The 22,388-nt window shown below is 45.8% G+C and overlaps 1 protein-coding gene across 3 annotated transcripts in view; it reads right to left on the bottom strand.

Moving 5' to 3' along the window:
* Nucleotides 1-2,085, bottom strand: part of LOC102452866 (pinopsin-like) — a 106,278-nt gene extending 104,193 nt beyond the window's left edge. The window contains exon 1 of one of the 3 annotated variants that reach the window (XM_089775400.1): nt 1,480-2,085. In XM_089775400.1, the coding sequence (XP_089631526.1) occupies nt 1,480-1,510 (31 nt within the window). In that variant the 5' untranslated portion in view covers nt 1,511-2,085. The remainder of the gene's footprint in view (nt 1-1,479) is intronic. The other 2 variants (XM_006114559.5, XM_006114560.5) reach the window with 2 other exon arrangements.
* Nucleotides 2,086-22,388: the final 20,303 nt, after the last annotated feature.

The following is a 22,388-nucleotide window of genomic DNA, read 5'->3' as shown; positions in this document are numbered from 1 at the left end:
AAGCATGATCATCTCTTACCTTTTTAGCTTATATATAGCAAACTAAATTCATGCATTTGAGTTCTCCACATACAAAAGGGGAAGACTCAAAAGAATCCCTCTTGAACACTACTCAGACCGAGAATTTATGGGAATCTCAAAGTACAACCCAGGCTACACAAGGATGGTGGAGCCTTGTACATGCCTGAAGCACAGGAAAGATGACACAGGAAAGATTCAATTCAGGTGTTTGGAAGTAATCCAAATACAGAACGCAAGACAAATTTTTGTAGGACTCACAGATGTCCCCAAAACTCTGAACATCAGACTACTTGTTCAGATACTTAACTTTGGAAACCCACATTTGAAAACTGCATCCTCTCTTTATATTAGTGTATCAAAACAAACTAAAACCTATAGCCTCCCTCATTTAGAGGAAAACATCATAGTTGTGAAGGGGGCAAGGAATTTTTTTAAATATTAAAGGAGAGGAAGGATTTATAAGAAAACTCCAAGCTACCTTTGTGGTGGGACACTTTTAAAAAAAATCTTAAAAATTAAACTCACACACCACAGCTCTTTGCTATTCAAGAAGGAAAAGCAAGTAATTACAATTGAACTTACAACTGCCACTTAGACAATACATAAGATCAATACGGAGCAAAAGTGACAAAGAGGTGCCATTTTGGGGACTTGGGGAGTCACTCTGGGATGCTATTTTAGGCTTTATCAGCAGCAGTATAGCATTTTTTCAACTGATGAATACACAGATTCTTCATGAAGAACCTTAAAACTGGCCAAGCATTTAAACTGCCTCACATCTGTCAGCAGAATACACATATGTACGGCCAAATAAATGAAATACAATGCTGGCCAGACCTTTGTGTGTGACTTAACCGGATTTCTTAACATTTTTATAGCTTTTTTCCAGATAATTTTAATCTGGCATGGAAAACAATACATCTACATCTGTGCACCAGTCAGGATTAAAAAAAAAAAAAAGTAGTATCCCCAGCACTGTGATTCTTAGCTCAGCTGTGGAGAAGATGTAATCTCCTGCAATTCAGTGGAGGCAGCAGGAGGAATTAGAAAACAATCATGTCTGAAAGTTGCATGCCAGTTAGGACAAGGTGGAAGAAAGTAAGTAGAAAATTAACACTGGGAAATGCCCAGTGCATGTCACCACCAGCCAGGGCCACCGCATCTCAGACTGTCTTGTAACCAGCTGTCCTGTGGCACCTTAGGGACTAGCCAATATACAGACACATGAGCTTGGGAGGACAAAACTTCAGTGGGTTGTTCCCACTAAGGCTCCTGGCGGGACAGCTGTTTTGGTTAGTCTCTAAGGTGCGGCAGGAGGGCTGGCTGGCTTTAAAGTTACAGACTAACAGTGCTGCCCCTCTGAGACGTAACAAAACACAGGACTAGGGATCACTTTAAAGACTAACAAGATGGTTTTTGTTTCAGCTAAACTAGACTAACAGGCTACATCGCTATTACCTCCGAGATGTGTTTCTCTTGCTGACAGCATGCGGCAGAGGGGCAGGCTGCTCCGGGCTGTTCCAAGCCCCTCCGCGCTGGGATCTGGGGGTCTCCCTCCCAAGGCTCAGCCAAGCCGGCTACTTACTTGCCGAGGTGCTGGGGGCCGCTCTGTCCCGCCCGGGCTGGGGAAGGCAAAGGCGGCAGCGCCCATCCTGCAGCTCCCCCCTTCCGCGGCCGCGGCGCAGCTGCCAGCCCGGCTCCCGCCCCGCTGCCCGGCTCTAAAGAGAGCGAGCCCGGCCCCCGCGCTCCCTTGGCGCCTCCGGCCAGGCTCCGCCCCGCTCCCTGCCCCCGGCGCGGCTTCGCTCCGCTGCCCGGCTCGCTCGAGGGGCCAGCTCGCAGGGCGGCCCCCGTGCGCCTGGCAGGGGCTCTCGGAGCAAGCAGCGAACGCGCCCCCCAGGCGGGAGGTGGGACCGAGGCAGCTGCAGCTGCAGGAGGCGCCGCTGCCAGGGCTCAAGCTGTGGCCGCAGCCTCCGGCACTGCCAGCCCCACGTGCGCCGGGGGGAGGCCAGACGCGCGCCTGCAGGGGGCTGCATTGGCGTCTGTGTGCCCGGCCTGGAGGCTGAGCTTCTCCGCGTTTCCCCACCACCGCCCTCCTCCCGCCTTCTGTGTGCGACAGCTTGGCGTGCCTTCCAGTTCCCTAAGAGCTAGCCGCGGCTGCCGGCTGCTGCTCCTGCTCCTGGGGTTGCCACCCCCCCCCCCCCGGGTTTTGTCCTGGAGTCTTTCTTCTTGTTAGGCAAACCTACCTGTTTCCAATGTACATAAAAACCAAAGGGGCAGGAGAGACTTGGTTCCTAAATCCCCTGGCACCTTCTGTCCCCTCTGACTTGCTTAATGACCGCCAATTCCCATCCTCCCAACCAACTCAACCTAGGGTTGCCAGATGGTTTCAGAAAAAATACTGAACAAAAAAAAGGGACCCCGAGAGTTATTAAGAGAAGAAAAAAAGGACCCCGAGAATTGTTAAGAAAAAAAACCCAAAACAGCATGTCCTCTTTAAGAAACATGTGGTGAGACTTTTTGGCCCTAACAGGCTGCTGGCGGCTGCCTGCCATCTTGCCTTCCTGCGTGGGGCTAGACAGCTCACCTGTGGAATCCGGTAAGCACTAGGGTTGCCAGGCTGCCTCCGTATTGAGCCAGACAGCCCGGGATTTTCACCTCCTGGCTGGGAAAAAATCAGAAAGTACCGGACAGTTTAGGTGTCGGGTATCTTCTGAATTTTTTTACCGGACAAGAGGCGAAAATACCAAACTGTCCAGTTCAATACCAGACACCTGGCAACCCTAATTCAACCCCACTGGGCTCTTGTTGGGTGTTTTAGTTAAGGACGGAATTGGGAAAGAGGGACAGTTTTCTGTCTCAAAATCCAGGGCTCATAGCATTTAAATAAAAACAAACCCAGTAACCTGCCCATTTAGGAGATCTTAATAAGTTGCTTTCCCAGAGCAGAATGCAAGGAATGAGGATACATTTGTATCTGAAGAGAAAAGCAATAATTTGGTAGCTGAAAGGCCATTTTGGAAAACAAAACAGAAATGAACTCTCAAGATGAATTTCAGTGGCCAGTGGATAAGCCACAATTCAGGCTTTGGGCACAAACCCTAGCATTATCTGCTGTCTGCTCTGTGTGTTTATAGTCACTTCTGAGTTGTATTGCTATGTAGTGTTGCGTCACATGACTTATTGAGTTACGCACCCGTGTGAGCCCATACAATGAATGCTAGTTATAGATTTTTCCTTCAAAAAAGAAAACACTCGTTTAATACGGCTGCTGAGAATTTAAGCTGGCAAAATTGGCAGCACCCTTTAAAGAGTAATACAATTTAAAAGTGTGTGTAACAAATGTAGGTTTTTAAATGTCTCACACCTAGATGATAAACTGGATTAGTCCCTTATATCTCTCTACTAGAATTGCAAGAGGCTTGGGGTCTTGGACTTCAACAATTTAGGCCAGCAGGTAAAAGGGCTTTTCCTCAGGGCTTCTTCTTCCCTTCCTGTTGTGTGAAAGACACAAAGGGACAAGGGGGAACTGATTATTTGTGTACATTGGGGAAACTAATATTGACTAGAGGCAAAATTAAACCATAATTAGAGCAGGGGCACCAGACCCTGGGACTTCCAACCTAACCACCAGGTTACAGAATCATCCCCTCCCGCCCCCCTTTGGCCCAGTGACTATTTCAGTTTTTAACCACAATGGAAGATGCTTCACCAGGTGAGACCAAGGGCACCCCACATCCAAATACCCCATACTCAGTGCTTAGGGCAGAGCCCTGATGATTTGCAAGATGGCAGGCCCATATGTAAGGGGGGATGCAAAGGGTGGGAATGCACTCTCCCCTCCCCCCATTGTCCTCCAAGTAATCGTGAGACTGAGGCGGCGCAGTGCCCCTACCTCCCTTCCCTGTGCTCCGGCTGGTCAGGGGAAGGCAGAAGCAGCACATTGATCCAGCCTCTCTCCCCCGTGCTCCAGCTGACCAGCGGCTCATTGCCCCAGCCTTCCTCCCCCATGCTCCAGCAGGCCAAAGAATGGGGCTGATTTTCTCCCTCCCTCGAGGAGCGAGGCTGGGATTGGAGATGGGTCATGGGGGCCGGACAACCATTTGGCCTTCCCATGGCTCACTCCCCCACTAGAAATTCTGGCGTGACGGCCCAGATGGTCTCCCTCGTTTTTCTTCTCCTCTGATGTCAGATGGGGAAAATAAAGGTGAGTTTACCACATACCAAGGCAGCACTCAAGCCACTGGCCCACAGGCTATGAAGAGGGTACCATCCCAATGTTCCATATAATCTTTTACATCCATATGCAGATTTTTTTCCCTCCATGTGCAGAAGAAATTTTATGTGCACTGAGATGTGTGATTATCCATCAACAGTAGAAACAACAACCTAGCTGTGGGCACTCTGTTAATCAGCTGGAGGACATCTGAATTCCTCCTGAGCAGGCATACAGCTTACAGGGAACACTATACCATCCCCACCTCCTTCTTCTGCTATCATTACTGTTTTATGTAGATTTATGTGCTTACTTATTTACTACATCCACCTAAGTTTTGTAAAGGGGTCCCTAGTTCATGAATTCTAAGCAGAGGCAGGCATCTCCCTACAGCCCTGACTTAGGTATCTCTCTCTGGCTATGTCTAGACTACGGAGCTCTTTCGAAAGCCCTGTATTCCTCATTTTATGTGGAAGAAGGGCTCTTCCAAAAGAAGAGGTTTTTCCGAAATTTGGACCAGTGTAGATGGGCCAAATTTCAGAAAAGCCTCTTCTGAAAAAAAGAATCAGAAAAAGGTACGCAAATTGTGGAGTGCAATTTGACTACATTTTTCCGAAAAAAAAGAAGCAGTCTAGACATAGCTTCTGTTAGAGGGATGGGATTTAGCACACACCTATTTGATTTTCATTTCTCATTGACTATTTTAGGTGTCTCTCTCCCTAGCATGCTGGCTTTTGTGAATTCTATTTTAAAGCATTTCTCTTTACCTCTTCATCATATAAAAATCCCAAGTACCTAAAATCAGGCTTTCTGAAACCCAGTGATGTTCCTGTAATTTGCTAGACCCTTAAACATTGTGATGCTCAGCATCACTAAGCCTAAATCCCTCTGTGAATATAGTCCTCAGAGGCATATTGTGCATGCAGTTATTTGTTTATAGATTTATCCACATTTGTCATGTTCAGCTTTGTCTGTTTTTGAACTTTTATGACTGGGAGTAAAGCAGGCAATTCTAAGCTTAGAATTATTCTTTGCTGAAGTATATATTGTGCAAAAAAGATCAAAACATACAAAAATATAATTCTAATTCAAATTGAATTCAAAATTCAATAATGTATACAATAAGTTCCTTTTACTAGGGGAAAAGGACTTTGGGGAATGCATCTGTAGAAAAACTCTCATAAAGAAAATTATTATGGGATCTGCCTTTCTGAAGACAACCCTTGTTAGTCCTGTTTCTTCCTGAGCTTCCAACATGAGGCTTTTTAAAAATTATCAGTGAAAGTAAATGCCTGCAGTTGAACATCCTCCTCCTTTTCCACCTCAGTTAGATAGAACAAGATCTTTCTATAAAACTGGACTCAGGGAGTTCTCTATATCCCCTGCCTAATAAATGGCTAGCCTGATGCATTTGCCAGTTGGAAAGAGAGGGTAACTCTGGCCAGAGCCGGTGTTAGGGGCGAGCAGTTGCCATTTTCAGGGGGCATTTTTTTAAAACCATCTGGCAACCCTATGGGTGAGACAGGCGGTCGACCGGGACCACTAATTGGTTAGGACCGGCCCTGACTCTGGCTATGTCTACACTATAGAATTTTTTCTGAAAAAACTTGAATTACGTCCACACTGCAATCACGTTCTTTCGAAAGAAAATCGAAAGAACAGAGGGGTTTTTCTGACAGCTGTAATCCTCTTTCTCTGAGGATTTTCTGAAAGAGCCTTTTCAGAAACAGGAGTGTGTGGATGGGGAAGAAGGTTTTCTTTCAAAAGAACAGCCCTCCAGGAAATAACACAGGTGCCCTGGTGGCCACTCCGTCCAAAATAATCACAACTCTATAGTTCCTGTCTCCTGGCCCCTCTTAAACCTGAAGACACCCTAGACAAACCTTATGGCTGGAAGCCGGCCTGGGAGCAGCACCCTGACCGCGCGGCTCTCCCTGTCAAAGGCCTGCTCACCCATGGCAGAGCCACAAGTTCCCTAAGACCTTCCTGGCCCTCACAGGGAACAGCACCAGGGCTCCAAGGACTCTCCCAGGGGGACCAAGAGGCAGACACCCTCCTGGTCTGGAATAGAGATCCTGCCCCTCCACGAGCTCTGGGGAGAGGAGGAGACACTCCAGGAGCTCTGCTCCAAATGCCAGAATGTGGACATTTATGGCCAGATGTCTGAGTCCATGGCGGAGCGTGGACACCCACCCTGGCCCTTGGAACAGATCCATAGTAAGGTGAAAGAGCTTTGCCAGGGATACATGAGGGCCAGAGAGCACAGCTTGCACTCCGGAGCAGGACCCCTTACCTGCCCCTACTACAAGGAGCGCCACCAAAACCTGGGGTGAGGAAGCCATTTCTTCACCTGTTGTGGTGGACTCCGGCCTTGACTTGCCTCTTGTCACCCTGATGGAAGTTATTGTGGAGGAGAAGGAGGACCAGGGACAGCAGGAGGAGGAGGAAAATGAGACAGCCACTGTCATGCTCTCCTTGGAGCCAGTTGCTGCGAGCCAGGATGTCTTCCAGGCATCGTTTGATGCCGGAGAGGGATCTTCAGGTGAGTGCTCTCAGTTTGTCACACACATAGGGCGGGGGAGGTGGGCGCAGAAGGGGTGAGGTGCGATGTGAGTGTTGCTTGGCCTACTCGTGCTGGACATCATGCTGCAATCCGTGAATGTGGAACCACATATAGAAGCAGTGTGCACCACGCGGACTCGGCAGGCAGCTCCTGAGGATGCCTGGGATCCTGCTCCCAGACTCAGGGGAGGCCACACACACCTCTGGCCCCGGGGGGAGGAGAGGAGGGGAGGGGAGGGGAGAGAGTGAGGGAGGAACGCCCTCCCACCACCTACCATAGTTGGAAGCAGGCTAGCCACAAGCAGGGCCGACTTATCCATTAGGCACAGTAGGCACAGTGCCTAGGGCCCACGATACTTTTAGGAGCCCACAAAAATATTTTAATTTATTTTAAGATCAGAAGAAAAAAAATGAACTTTTAGGGTTGAAGAAAATGTTTTAATTTTTTTCTCACATCAGAAAAAAATGAAACTTTTAGGGCCCACGAAAATCTATTAAATTTTGCCTAAAACAGAAAAAAAACCAATGTTCACGCATTTAAAGTTATATAAAAAATAATTTTTAATTTTTTTTTATGGAGGAAGGGGCCCACGAAGGCAAAAGGGCCTAGGGCCCACGAAAGTCATAATGCGGCCCTGGCCACAAAGGTGCAGACATGACTCTAGACCACAGAGGAGTGCCGCACATGGGCATGCCTGCACATGAAAGACAGCACCCACTCCGGCGGGCAGTGCTGCCAGGCGCAGATATGTGTGTGGGTGCCAGGAAGGGCCAGGCTGCTCCCAGCTCCTCTGCCACCCATGGGGGGGATCCCACTGTGGCCGGACACTTCCCTTGCCCACTTCTCCAGGGGGATGGTGGGCTGCAGGTGGGTGTCGTGACATCAGAGGGCAGGGGCAAGCCAGGCACACAGCTCCAAAAATGTGGCCTTCTGCATGCGGACGTTTTGGAGCCACTGCTGGTCGTCCTACCCCTCCGTAATCGGCCGGTCCCATCAGTCAGAACTGATGTCTTGCCTCCAGAAACATAAGAATGGCCATACTATGTCAGACCAAAGGTCCATCCAACCCAGTATCCTATCTGCCGACAGTGTCCAATGCCAGGTGTCCCAGAGGGAGTGAACTGAACAGGTAATGATCAAGCAATCTCTCTCCTGCCATCCATCTCTACCCTCTCACAAACAGAAGCTAGGACACCATTCCTTACCCATATTGGCATGTGCAAATTGCCCGAACCCAGTTCTTCTGGGTTACAATCTACTCGCCACGGGTGAGTAGATTGTATTATTTGTCAAGCCCTGCAATAGCCATTAATGGACTTAATCTCCATGAATTTATCTAGTTCTCTTTTAAATCCTGTTATAGTCCTAGCCTTCACCACCTCCTTAGGCAAGGAGTTTTACAGATTGACTATGTGCTGTGTGAAGAAGAACTTCCTTTTATTTGTTTTAAACCTGCTGCCCATTAGTTTCATTTGGTGGCCCCTAGTTCTTATATTATGGGAACAAGTAAATAACTTTTCCTTATTCACTTTCTCTACACCACTCAAGATTTTATATACCTCTATCATATCCCCCCTTAGTCTCCTCTTTTCCAAGCTGAAAAGTTCTATTCTCTTTAATCTCTCTTCATATGGGACCCATTCCAAACCCCTAATCATTTGAGTTGCCCTTCTCTGAACCTTTTCTAGTGTCAGTATATCCTTTTTTGGGATGAGGAGACCACATCTCTACGCAGTCATAGTTACTATTACTGTCCTGGTCAGGTGGTCAATAATAGAACCCTACTGTTATATTCTTATTAGAGCAGGGAAGTACTACCCATAGCGATTCTATGGAACATGTTGATTCATTTAAGATTTTTACTTCATTTAATTCTAAATTTTCTTTCACGTATAGTGCCACTTCCCCACCCGCACGATCTGTTCTGTCCTTCTGATATATTTGGTACCCCGGAATGATTGTGTCCCATTGATTGTCCTCGCTCCACCAGGTTTCTGTGATGCCAATTATATCAGTGCCCTCTCTTAACACGAAGCACTCTAGTTCATCTATCTTATTTTTTAGATTTCTAGCATTTGTGTACAAGCACTTTAAAAACTTGTCATTGTTTATTTGTGTGCTTTTTTCTGGTGTCATTCTTTTTTATGTGAATGTTTTTTGTCTGATCTGGCCCATACTTTATCCTCATCCATCCTCTTCTCCTGACTAAAACCTAGATAATCTCTATCAATAGACTGTCCTCTAAGAGATGTCTCTGTCTAATCCACATGCTCCTCTGCACCAATCGGCTTTCCCCCATCTCTTAGTTTAAAAACTGCTCTGCAACCTTTTTAATGTTAAGTTCCAGTAGTCTGGATCCACTTTGGTTTAGGTGGAGCCCATCCTTCCTGTATAGGCTTCCCCATCTCAAAAGTTTCCCCAGTTCCTTATAAATCTAAGCCCTTCCTCCCTACGCCCCCTGAATGAGCTCGGTGTCGAGCTTGTGCAGGACCAGGAAGGCAGCCAGCACAAAGTGCTGCAGAAACTTCAGCATGGCCACGTGGGGCCATTGCATGCCTACAGGCAGCTCCAGCTCCATGGCACAAAGGAAAAAGCTGTGGCATCCAAAAAAGCTGGGCAACCACCGCACACACTGCAAGAGCTTTGCTGTCCCTCAGAGAGGTACGCAAGCACACAGCAGAAGGAGAGAAATGGTTGTCCGGGGGGCCATGTAAGCATGTGTCTCTGCAAGGTGCCGGCACCAGCACTCAGAAGCAACTGGTGATCTAAAGCCCTGCCTGAAGTAGTTCCAAGTGGCCTTATATGCAAGAGGGTGTCCAATCAGTCTGGACGCTCTCTTTCAAAAAACCAGATTGCTTTTTCAATGCGCTTGGCCAGTGCGGACACACTTTTTCAGAAGAAGTTTTTTCAGAAGATCTCTTCCAGAAAAGCTTCTTCCGAAAGAAGCCTGCAGTCTAGATGTAGCCACAAAGATTTGAGCGAAAACAGTTGAGACAAGCTTGGGTTTTGTTTGTTTGTTTTGTAACTGTGTCTAACACAATGGGGCCTTGTTCTATGATTGGTATTCTGATAATACAGACAATAAATCATAATGTTTTGCTCAAAGAGTTTCCAAACAAAGCTACTAAGCAATAAGCCCAAGGGAAACTAAACACAGAGTTGCCAGTCCTTTTAGCAGAGAGTCAATAATCCACTTCCACTAATTGCTGGTTGGAATTCCTCTTACTGGTAAATTAAAAAGAATTGGCTAGCCCTAACAGGTTTTCTGCTGTTCAAAGCTCCATACAAGTCTGAATGTATCCGATATGTAGAGAACAACTCAAAATGGGAGAAAAATTTTTCAATTAAGTTAGAAGGCTGTGCCCTCAACCCCCTCAGTTGGGTACTTCAGTGTGCAAGTTGGTACACAGATACCAAACTCACTTATACTAATGCCCTTTCATGTACAGGAGAGTGAGCTTTTGCAGGCACTAAAGAAGCCTTATTGCCAGATGAAATCAGGGAATATCCGTTTCTTATGCTAAACTCTGAACATTCAGTCCTAAATAGCAAGGCTCCAAGCCACAGAAAATATAGGAATAAGTTTTCAAGAACATAAGAACGGCCGTACTGGGTCAGACCAAAGGTCCATCTAGCCCAGTAGCCTGTCTGCCGACAGTGGCTAGCACCAGGTGCCCAGAGAGGGTGGACCAAAGACAATGATCAAGTGATTTCTCTCCTGCCATCCTTCTCCAGCCTCTGACAGACAGAGGCCAGGGACACCAATTCTATCCCCTGGCTAATAGCCTTTTATGGACCTAACCTCCATGAAATTATCTACAGGCAGTCCCCGGGTTACGTACAAGATAGGGACTGTAGGTTTGTTCTTAAGTTGAATCTGTATGTAAGTCGGAACTGGCGTCCAGATTCAGACACTGCTGAAACTGACCGCCAGTTCTGACTTACATACAGAATCAACTTAAGAACCCAAGGCATCCCCAAGTCAGCTGCTGCTGAAACTGATCAGCAGCTGATTCCAGGAAGCCCGGGGCAGAGCAACTCTGCCTGGGGCTTCCTGTAGTCAGCGCTGGTCAGTTTCAGCAGAAGCTGACTTGGGGACGCCTGGGGCAGAGCAGCTGGGGTGCTGCTGGGTTGCTCCAGTAGCGCCGCTCCTCGGTGCTACTGGACCAACCCAGCAGCACCCCATCTGCTCTGCCCCAGGCGTCCTGATTCAGCCGCTGCTGAAACTGACCAGCAGTGGCTGAATCAGGACCTGGGGCAGAGCAGCTGGGGTGCTGCCGGGTTGGTCCAGTAGTGCCCAGAGCGGCGCTGCAGGACCAATCATCAGCGCCCCAGCTGCTCTGCCCCAGAGTCCAAAACAAAAGCCTGGTCTGCTGGGGGAGGAGGGGGAGCACACTAGCTGCGCGCCCCCCCCCCCAGCAGACCAGGGACACGGGGAGCAGAGCCGCAGCGGCAGCGGGGTGCCGCGCCTCTGAGGCTTTGCTCTGGCAACCATGCCCATGGTGGCTACTGAGGGAATAGATCTCCTTACAGAGCCCCTGCTACACAGTCCTTGGTTTCATGGGCAGATGGTGTGTCAGAGGTTGGTCCTGGCAGGAGCAGGATCAGAGAACTCCTGGACTATGACTGGGGGGCTTGGGAGAATCCCCTGGTGACAGGCTTCAAACCCCACAACACATATTCCAGGAGGTGGAGACAGCCTTACTCTGTTAGTCTATGAAGTGCTACCCGACCATTTGTTGTTTTTTTCCTTATTCTCAGTGAGCCTGCCATCAGCACGTGGCAGCCGGTCTGCCCAGCGGGGTTGGGAGACACATGTGTGGCTGCCCAGCTGGGCTGGAGCTGCAATAGCTCGGTGGGGCAGGGAGCCACAGTGCATGGCTGCCCGGCATGAGTCAGATATCCTGAATTGTGCGTGTAGCTGCCTTATGAGTCCCCGAGCCAGGGCAGCAATGGCTGCCCAGTCGGGCCAGCAGGGCAGTGGGGCAAAGAGGAGGAGAGGAGCCGGCTAGTGGGCTGAGCGGGAGGACTGGCAGAAGGGGTCCAGAAATAACCTCCCCTGGTCCAGCAAAATCCCTCATCCAGGGCCAGTCAGGTCCCGAGAGTGCCAGACCAGAGAGGGCCAACCTGTAATGGTATCTAATCCTCCATGTACTAAAGTGATAAATGGCATTTATGAAATGAAATACTAAAGTTCTAAGGCAATAGGTAAGAGGATTAACTTTTATACTCCAGTGAAATTGCAGAACTGAGCAAAGTTGTAATGAAAATCCTCTCTCTCAGGATATCAAGTGCTGTGCATGAACCAGACAAACATTTAGGTAAAATCTGGTCTTAGACCTTGAGGCATCAGCCAAATCTCAGCTGGTGCCTTGTAAAATCTTATTGCAATTGTCTGGGAAGCTGATGTTTGAATATTGTCAATTTCCTTAAATGCAACCCCTCTATCCATCCCCCGCTTTTTTTGTTGTTCCCTTCAGCAGACTATGTAAACTAAGGAACATTGAAATATTCATGTCATTGCACTGTATTTTTCCTTCTTTCTTGGCAGCATTTGTTATCTTATTAGATTTCAAATGTTAGAAGGATAGACAGGCAGATCTGAGCTTGTCTTATTTCTGTCCCTCTACACTACCAATTTTGAATCTGACATGCAGGCCTTCTTATGTAAAGAGTGGGAAGCTAAGGGCTCAATTTCAGTATGTTGGAGAGCAACTTCTAATGAAACCCAACAGCACCTCTCTTTTCACACCTTTCTAATATAAAAATGTAGTTTCTTCTAAGTCTGTTTTCTAGGCTGTCCTCTTCCTTTGTCCATTCTGGGTGTTTATTTCAGAGGCACTTGCATCCGTGAGTTTGTTCAATTCAATGGCAGATTTTGTTTTTTCCTTTTTATGTATATACTTTCTCAATGTGGCATACAAGATTCAATGTTAGTAATGTTGCCAGATGATCCAGGAAAATATTTCTTGTAATTCTGGCCAGTCTCCCTGTCAGGTGACTCTCAGTGCTGCTGTGCCTTGAGCAAAGATCCAAAGAAGAGCATCTGCTGCAGCTCTCAATACGACTATAGTGTGCCTAGTGCAAGGGTCATGTTACCTTTTTATTAATGGGAATCCATCTTCTTTTTTCTTCAGATTCTATCAAGGAAATTAATTTAAGCTTTTATGGCAACCTTGGTGTCTTGTCCAAAATACTGAGGCACAAGCAAGTTGTAAATCAGGTAGTCCTCCTCTTGCCAAGTATCCTATGATACTCTCTCTCCCCATCTACTAATTCAAAAGTAGTTGTTGAATAGCCATCAGAAGATAAGTCTGTTGGGCCTAGATTCTTTAAGGTATTTAGGCTCCAAATTTCAATTGGATTGACTGATTTCTGACCTGCTCACTCCTCAATATTTTGGACAAGTAGCAAGTTTGTCATGATGTCATTGGAACTTAGGAACCTACAGACTTTTGAAATTCTGGGCACTGATCCCTAAGGGTGTGTCTATACTGTACCCTTGTCTCAAAATAAACTACGCAATTTGACAAATTTTGAAATAAAGTGCTATTCCGACAAGTCCCTTAACCCTTGTGGAATGAGGGTTACGGGGACACTAGAATAGCATGCCTATTATTTTGAAATATATTTCAAAATAATGGGCACGTTTAAAAACATGGAATAGCTATTTTGGGATGCTTCCAATATCCCAAAATAGCGCCATTGTCTAGACGTAGCCTAATAAGCTGGTCTGGGTTTGATCAATAGACCTTCCTTGGCATTAATAGCCATTCAGTATGTTTCGTCCTCAGGACAACGATGCTGTCATTTGTTGCTACCCAACTTGAAATACTTGGTTTCAGTTTGCCACATTTTAGCTTGAAGAGACTGATTCCAAAACATTTGTTTGAGGCGTCCCATTGTAAATCATCGTTATTCACAATTTTCTTTTCTGTCCCTGTTGTCTCAGCTCCAAGATGTTAGTCATATTGCTTAATGTACTGCTGGAAGGCTCTCGAATACAAGTGATGAGAACTGGAATAGAATAGAAGACTGAGACCTCCTGCAACTGATTCAATATGTTGAAATCACTGCAGTTTCAGGAATCTATATTGGGTCTCAGTTGAGTCCATTAAATTATTCAAGCCTCTTTCTTAAAGGTGTTTGAAATACACCACTGCTTTTCTCATTACTTGACTGGATTAACAGAAGTGGGAGGTGAAAGAGAGTCACGAGGAAAAAAGTAGTAACCAAGGTTAGTGGATAGGAACCATGCTCTTGAAACTTAAACTAAGACTTGCCATGAATTTGTATTTCAATTATTCAGAACAGCTGGCTACCTTCAAAAGAAAGGAAAAATCTTCAATATATCTGTATCTGCTTCTGTTAACTAAACCAAAAGATGGCAGCATTCCATTTGGCACTGCTACACAGGCCATGAAACTGTGCACAAGCCGCAATTGTTCAACCCCTTCAAGATAAAGCAAAGCCTGCAATTTCGTCATAATTCTTGAAGAAAAACAGGACTATGTAGCACTTTAAAGACTAACAAGATGGTTTATTAGGTGATGAGCTTTCGTGGCCCACAAAAGCTTATCACCTAATAAACCATCTTGTTAGTCTTTAAAGTGCTACATAGTCCTGTTTTTTGTTTCAGCTACACCAGACTAACACGGCTACATTTCTATCACTGTCATAATTCTTGTTATTCCAAAGCTAATATTGGGCGATTAAGAATAATGATTATCCCATCAACATACTTTTTCTCATAAAATGTTACTAAAATTGCCTACCTTTTTGTGTGAACAGGGAACTTTTGACTAGTTTCAAACTTACTTTGGTCATGTCTCTCACTTCATTATTATAAAAATGAATGTCCACTGGATCCTCCCAACTGCAGTTAGACATGGCTTTTGGCAATTGGGCTTGATATTCAGAAAATTCAACTTTGTTCACTTCTAGGCATGGTAAAAAAGAAGTGGGGAAGAGAAATGGGTGGATGAGAAACAGGCAAATCTGAATTGTGTGTGTGGGAGGGGGGATTTCTGAAGCAATATTTGTGCTTTCAGAATGTCTACAAAAATTAATTCTCAACACCTATGTGAGGTAGGTAAGTATCATTGCCATGTTAAGTGTGGAAACTGAGGCAGAATAAGGGCCAAATTTTTAAAGGTATATAGACACATAACACAGATAGGTACCTTTTTGGAATTTTCAAAAGTACCTAACTCCCACTGATGTTAAAGATTGTGAAGTGTCTAACTACTTTTTGAAAGTGCCACTAGATGCCTATCTGTATCTTTAGATGCCTAAATACCTCTAAAAGTATGTTCCTAGTTGACTTGTGCAATGCTGCTTATGCACGTCTTGCCTGTAGCAAGAGAGAATTCTCATTCTTGCAAGTTTCTTCATGAGAGGCAACATGGTCTAGCTGACACTACCAAACACATTACATTTTTACTTCATTTTGAAGGATAGAAAATGTGTTCAGTTTTGAAAGAGCTGAATGCTAAAGTATTTGCATACCAGAATGCAGCCATGTTCTTAAAGAGCACTTTATGAAATAAATGACTGGAACATCATTTAAAGTTCTCCAGTGTGGCTGGGTGTAAACTCATTAGTAGTATATTACTGATCCAGTGATCAATGTGAAAACCTTAATAATTACTTACACTTAATTTAAACTGTTGTGATTGTTCTTTAACTTAAGTGGGTTATTAAGAGATCATATTTTGATGGATGCTATTGTCTGTCTGTCTCAAAAAAGCATATTATGCACTAGCTTATATTTTAAAGTTCATCAGCATAATTAGAAAGGCTGCAAACTCCAATTTTAAATGAAAGTTTAGATTATATCACATGGCCATGGGCAGCAAGTTATATGGGCTCGTGGTGCCCATGCTCCAGCAATATTTAGAGCTGGGGGCCCTGTTCCACCAATATTTGGAGCTGGGTTTCTCCCCCGGCCCTGCCTGGAGCAGGCCCCGGCCTTCACCTGCTGGCCCCACTGTGTGTCCTCCCACCCCAGCCCTGGACCCGGACCTGGACCATCCCTGCCATGCGCAGCTTTCAGTCTGGCTTCCCCTTGCTAGATGCTGATGCCATGTGCGGCATTTACAGGTGAGCAGGGAGATGCCCAGGTGTGATGTGACGTCATGGCCCGGGACTTTAAAACTGCTCGGTGCAACATGGCACCACGCGGACTAGCTCCAGGTTTGGAGTCTGGGGCTTCTGGGGCCTGAGCACAGACTCCGGCCCCACAAAGTGGAAAGCACAAGGTAAGGGAAGGGAGGGAAGGGAAGGGGAGGGGAGGGAAGGGGGAAAACTAGGGGGAAGGGGCTTGTGTGGAGGAGGAGGGGGAAGAAAGGGGAAGGTACCAAGTGACAGGGTAGAGGAGAGACAAATGCCAGGGGGCCAAGTGCAGACAATGAGGAAAAGGGCAGGAGGGGAGGTGTCAGTGGGAAGGGGGACAGGGTGATGCTGGGAGAGGAGAGAGTAAGGGCATTGCGGGCTAGAGATGGGAGGGAGAGGTGCTGGGAGAAGGCTTGAAAAAAGGGGTGGGCATGAGAAAGTTGGGGATGGAGCAAATCGTGTGAGGGCATGAGGGGAATGGGAGCAGAGAGTGGTGAGGGGGTGGGCATCAGGGAAAAAGAGGGCAAAGGAGGGGGAGGCAAGGGTAGTAAGGGAAGGGGGAGGCACCAGGAGGGTGCAGGGCTAAGGGAAGGTGCAGATGGCAAGGGATTCTGGGGGTGAAGCAGAAGGGCAGACACCTGCAGGGGAGGGACCAACACCAGAGGGGAGAGGCAGCGCAGGTGTGTAGAGGGAGATGTTAGAAGAGGGGATGAGGAGGAGTAGCTCATATGATCAGGGTGGGGCTACTGGAGGAGTGGGCACAGGGGGCAGAGAAGGGCTGGTGGAGGGGAGTAGGGCTGAGGGCAGTGAGAAGGGCAGAGGTCAGGACAGCAGAGGAGGGTGAGGAGTTGGGGGGCAGCAGGTGCCAGGGGAGCTGATGGAGCAAGGGGAGGAGACATGGCAGCAGAGATAAAAGATAAAGGTTTATAAAATATTTATTAATAACTTGGGTGCCACAGTGGCACATCCAAACAAGCCACATGAACTCAGTACTGGTGCACAACACAAAATTCATTCTGCTCATGTGCCATGTGTGAGCTGTGCTTTTGCGCAAGAGCATCCATGGCAGTGTGGATGCTCTCTTGCGCAAGAAAGCTCCAATGGCCATTTTAGCCATAGGGGTTTCTTGCACAAGAAATCCCTGCTGAGCATCCACACTGTCCTCTTGCGCAAGAGAGCTTACACTTGTTAGAAAAGAGCATAGCTCTTGCACAAGACGCCCTCTCTTTCCATGCCGTAATGTAAATTACCTTGCACAAGAGCAGGCGGGCAGTGTGGATACTCGAAGTAGGAATAAGAGATCCTCCGGAAAAGGGCTTTTTTCCGGAGGATCGGGGGCAGTGTAGACGCTCTTTTCCGGCTTTTCTAAAAGCCGGAAAAAAGCGGCGGACATTTTTATTTAAATGCCGCGGGGGATATTTAAATCCCCCGCGGATTTCCCTATTACAACCTGTGAAATTAACATGCCCCTTTCGGAAAAGGGGCCAGTGTAGACGAGCCCTGTGGGTTCTTGCACAAGAATGACTGTACTTTCTCAAGAAGTCACAAGTGTAGACATAGCCTTGGAGGGAACACTTCCCCCAGCCTCGCTGTCCCCAAGTTAATGTCACACACATTGGGTTAATGCAATTGCAGGATAGTTGCATGAGAGGGATTTGGTGGGGCCAAACTAATCCCTATTGGTAGGAGGATGGTGGGAAAAGTCCTTCGAGAGGGGTGACATGACACCTTTTACATCTGCTCATGTGTCCATCTTGCCCTGAGCGTGTTACCTCCAGAGGCCTGGTTAATGGGGGTCATGGGGCATGGTTAATGGGGTTCAGGGTGTGTGGCTAATGGGGCACCACCAAAAATTATATAAACCTGCCGCCCCTGCACACGGCAGATGTCTGGTTTCAGAACTGTAGAATCAATGCACTAGCTTCAGCCTGCACTCTCCAGGCAAATGTGTTCTAGTAACAGGGTGGTCATTGTAGCAAGGGACTTGTTGCAGAACAACCTTTGCAGATGATTTTTCAGAATATCATGTCTGGTTGCAAAAAGTCATGTACTGGCACAGTTGTGAGGCTCCAAGAGACATTTAAGGAACCCTGGAATTGCAGGTTATTCAATATACTCACTGTGATCCACTCAATTAGAGCTCCTAGTTCAAGTTGCAAGCTGGGTTCCACTATCAGAGGATTTTTAGGCCCCTTATATTTTTGCAGTAGAAAAATACATTTTCAGCTTTCAGCCATTATGATTATGCTCAGGGCAAACTAGAAATAAGAGTATGAACATTTGAAAGCAGATAAGTCATTTCTTGGTGTTTAAAAATGGCTAACTCTCTTTTGGATCCATCTAGTCAAAAACAGATCAGTTGTAACATTTCCACTTTTAAATGCAGCGAATCATTACATTCTTAATTAGTTGTAACCTAATCCTTTAATGTACTGATTACAAAACTTACCTATAAAAATTATCCTATTGCTTGGTCCAGGAGATACACGTCATAAAATGGGCATGGCCCCATGCATCCTTTTAAGGAAAATTCAGGGCAAGGAGAAATGAGGAGACAGCACCCTCCAAGAAGGGTAAATTGTTTACATCAGAACTTCACTAGGCAGGGCTGATGAAAAAATGAGGTTGACCTGGAAGATTTCAAAGCTGCAAAGCTCAACAATGGAGATGAAGGCAAGGAGAATCAGTTCCCCCATGGACCATCATGGTGATCACTTGTGCTGGTTAAGTCCCTTGGTGGAAACTTAGGCCATGTCTCCACTTGCCACATCAGAGATCAATCTTCTGGTGTTTGATTTAGTGGGTCTAGTAAATTGGCGGTTAGCGCTGCTACTCCTCACAGTCATGATGAGTAAGGGAAACTGACAGGAGTGTTTGTTCTCATCGACCTCCCACTGTAAGCTCAGCACCAAGCCTGGCTTAAGGTACATTGACTCCAGCTATGTTATTTATGTAGCTGGAGTTGCTCACCTGAAGCCGACCTTCCAGGTCTAGCATAGACCTGGCCTTACTAGCCCAGTTTTGGGATTAAATGCCAATAGTGTTCAGAGACATTAGAACTGCCTAAAAGAAACTAAGGGCACCAGCTCTAGATATCACACCAAGACATGAGATAACTGGGTTCTTCTCAGTCTAGACAGGAGAATCAGTTACTATAGACTTGCATTTACATTTGTGCAGATCCAGAGTGTCCCTACTGAATTAAGTGAAATCTTACCTATATGAAATAGTGTAACTGATATTTGTTTAAGGACAGTAGGCTGCTTTAAGGAAGCTCTAGAAAAGACAGAACTAAATCTAGAGGTTCTGGAAAGATTAAAAGTTGTCATATCTATATTATCCAATATTTTGAGTGTCTGCACAAGATTCCTAGGGCTGATTCTCAGAGTGCTGAGCTTATTGCTTGTATTGACATCACCATCTATGAAAATGAGAGCCTGGGTCTCAAGTGGAGCACCCAAAATTAGCAAGCACGTTTGAACATGATTTTCAGTCTGGAGCATATTTCCTATGGGCTTGTGTATGGCCGGTCCTGCACAAGTGTGCAAGAGGGGGAGTGCATGGTGCCTTGTGCTTCTGCACGGGACTGCAACCATTTCCACTGGGAGGGTAAGTGCTTTCAGTGGTAGTCTCTCTCCAAAAGACATGGGATGGTGGGGTTGGAAGTAAGTGTGTGGTCCTTTGCCCATCTCTGCAGAGCTGTGTGTGTCTGTGTGTGTCTGTATGTGGGGGAAGGGGGCATACATTGTTCTGTCAGAGACTTGCAGAGCTGTTGATCCCAGGATGTTCTCCCCCATGTTCTGTCCCCAGTTAGAATGTGGGCCAGGTCTTGTGTGTTTACACTGAGCAGAGTGAACTTTCCCCCTTTGATCATCTGTAATATTTCTGCAAGCTGTCAGTCTCTAGCATCATTTGACACGTGTAGCTGAAGATTTAATAAACGGGCAGTGAAATTGCCCATCACTGTTCCCTTCTCCTAGAGTCCTGCACAGAACTAGTGTAGAGCCCTGCAGCAGAATTGGGATCCCAGGGTCCTGTAAGACCTGTTGCCCATAATAGCGAGAGCAGGTGGGATTGGAATTAAAAAATGGTTCTGTACAGGGCTCTACTTTCTACCATTCTGTAACTGAGGAGGTCTATAGAACTTACAACTCTGTTTGGAAACACTTGTTCCAGTCATCTGGTTTAGCTGAGTAACTCTGTAAACCTGTTGTGCTGGTGACAGTGCAGCCACTGAGACAGCTGGACAAGGCGTCAATCAGCACAAAGACAACAATGAAATAAATTAATTTCCATCCATGCTGACTGTGTCACTCACCAGGGTTAATTTGAGAGTGTAATGTGTCCAGCACCCAGAAGAAGAATCTAGTCAATGCAAAAGTCACTGTTTTGGTTCCCATGACTTTGTAGTTTCTCACTAGGGCAGTCTATAGCAAGAATTCAGGGGGAGGCTCATACTCTCTAAATAGCCCGAGAGCTACAGCATAAACTTGAACAGGAGGTTGAAAAGGTCATTATGCAGCTAAACAGGGTTTGAAAAAAATAAATTAGAGCAATGGAGAGTTGGAACCCCACATCCCTCATTTCTGGTTGACTTAATCCATAAGAGTTGGTTATCACGGCATCTTTCAAGGCAGTGAAAATAGTGTGCCACAGTGTGAAAAGTTTAATTACTTTGCTGCTTGCACCCCATTTCCTGACTGTCTTGCACCTACTGATTAACTTGGATCATCATGTAAATTGCTGCAGAATGTTGCCTAGACATTTCTTGAGGTTTATTAGCAGCCTTGATTAGAAGACTTCCATTTATAATGAGTAACAATTGCTTTCTCCTGGACTCTGCAAGAGGGATGTGTCAACAAGTGGTTGTGCATGCTCAGTTAAAAGTGAAAGGGGCCAGTTCTTATTATTCAGCTAGCTAATTGTATCTAGTGTAAATTACTGCAGGAGATATTTCAGTGAAGACCTTTGGGACTGAACAGACCACTACATCTCATCTGATTAGCAGGAGGTTATATTGCCATCTCTCTGACCATAGGTATACTCCCAATAATTTCATTAGCACTATAGGAAGTTCATGTGCACTCAACTGTATTAGAGTTGTACAGTTAAGTCACATCTCTAATAAGATGGATTTTCTATAAATAAGTCAGGACTCTAATGCTTTTGGTTGCTAATAGGCACATTGCACGCACATGTTGTATAACTTCTTTCCTAAAATTCTGACAATCATAATCCTTAGCTAAATGGATCTTTGCAGTGCCAAACCCTGCCTCTCCTGAAGAGAAATTGCCAATTCTATCAAACTGCGGAGTGACTTTGTGATATGGATAAGTATTCACTGGGGCCTACATTAAAACTATCAGATTATTTTCACTGGTGACCTAACTCTGGCCAAGTATAAGAATTATAATACATTATCTTTCTAAAGCATATTTTACATTCTAAAGCACATATTCTTAAACATTTCCAAATTATAAAAATACATGATTGAAAAGGAGCTACATATGAGTGGTGGAGCACCAGTTTTCTGGTACCCAGAACACGCCATACCAATCTGAGGAGGGAAAGTTTTGGCTAAAGCTGCATGGAAAAAGCTCTCATCTAAAATAAATCCTAAGATTTATTTATTAATATCCATGCAGAACAGATAGAGCTTTGTTTATGAAACTTGATTTGTAGAGGTGGGGAAAAAGGGTAGAAACATTTTTCCCTAGAAATAGGAATCAAAATTAGTCACTTGAATAATCAAATAATTGAATACATCCTGATGTTAAGTCACAGAGAAAAGAAGCAAACATCAGAAGCCCTTAGTAATCTTCAAAAAAACTGACTGATGTACAAAAGACAGCAGCAATCAAGAGGATTTTTACAACTATTAGATGAGGTTAATTTGTGTAGGCTCAAACTCCCCAAACTGTGTCTCAATAGTCTCACTCTAAACAATGACAAACAATTGAGGCCTTGAGATGGCAAACTGTGAAGAGCTAAGAATAAAGTGCCACAGCTGAAAGCAACTACTACATTCAAACCTAGTAAGTGAAATCCAGTACTGGGCTACAATGGTGTTAAAATCTGTAAAAGGAGCCATGGATTTAATAGGGGAAGGTACCGTGCAGTTTTAGAGAGACAGCTGACAGGCAGTCGCATGACAGATGGTGGGGTGAAGGAGACACTCTCTGTGCATAATGCTGTACAGACACACACCTCCTGAGCTAAGGAGCTTAAAATATAAAAGTCATATTCAATAAACTGTGCTGTGCGCCAAGGGTATGTTGAAGCTACAGTTAGACATTTGCCACTGGCCTGTGCCACCTGGCTCTGGCAGTGCAGATGTTTGAGCTCAGTCTGTAGCACAGGCTTTAGGACTTTGTGAAGTGGGTGGGTCTCAGAGCTTAGGCCGCTGCTGGAGTCCTGAGAGCTCAAGTCAACTGGCATTAAGCAGTCAGAGTGCCTAATTGTAGTGTAGCTCTAAAA

The sequence above is a fragment of the Pelodiscus sinensis genome, chromosome 1 (genome assembly GCF_052426305.1).
Source record: "Pelodiscus sinensis isolate ZL-2025 chromosome 1, ASM5242630v1, whole genome shotgun sequence".
NCBI classification, from domain to species: Eukaryota; Metazoa; Chordata; order Testudines; family Trionychidae; genus Pelodiscus; species Pelodiscus sinensis.
Note: the sequence above shows the minus strand (reverse complement) of the source record. Positions and strands in the feature narration are given on the sequence as shown.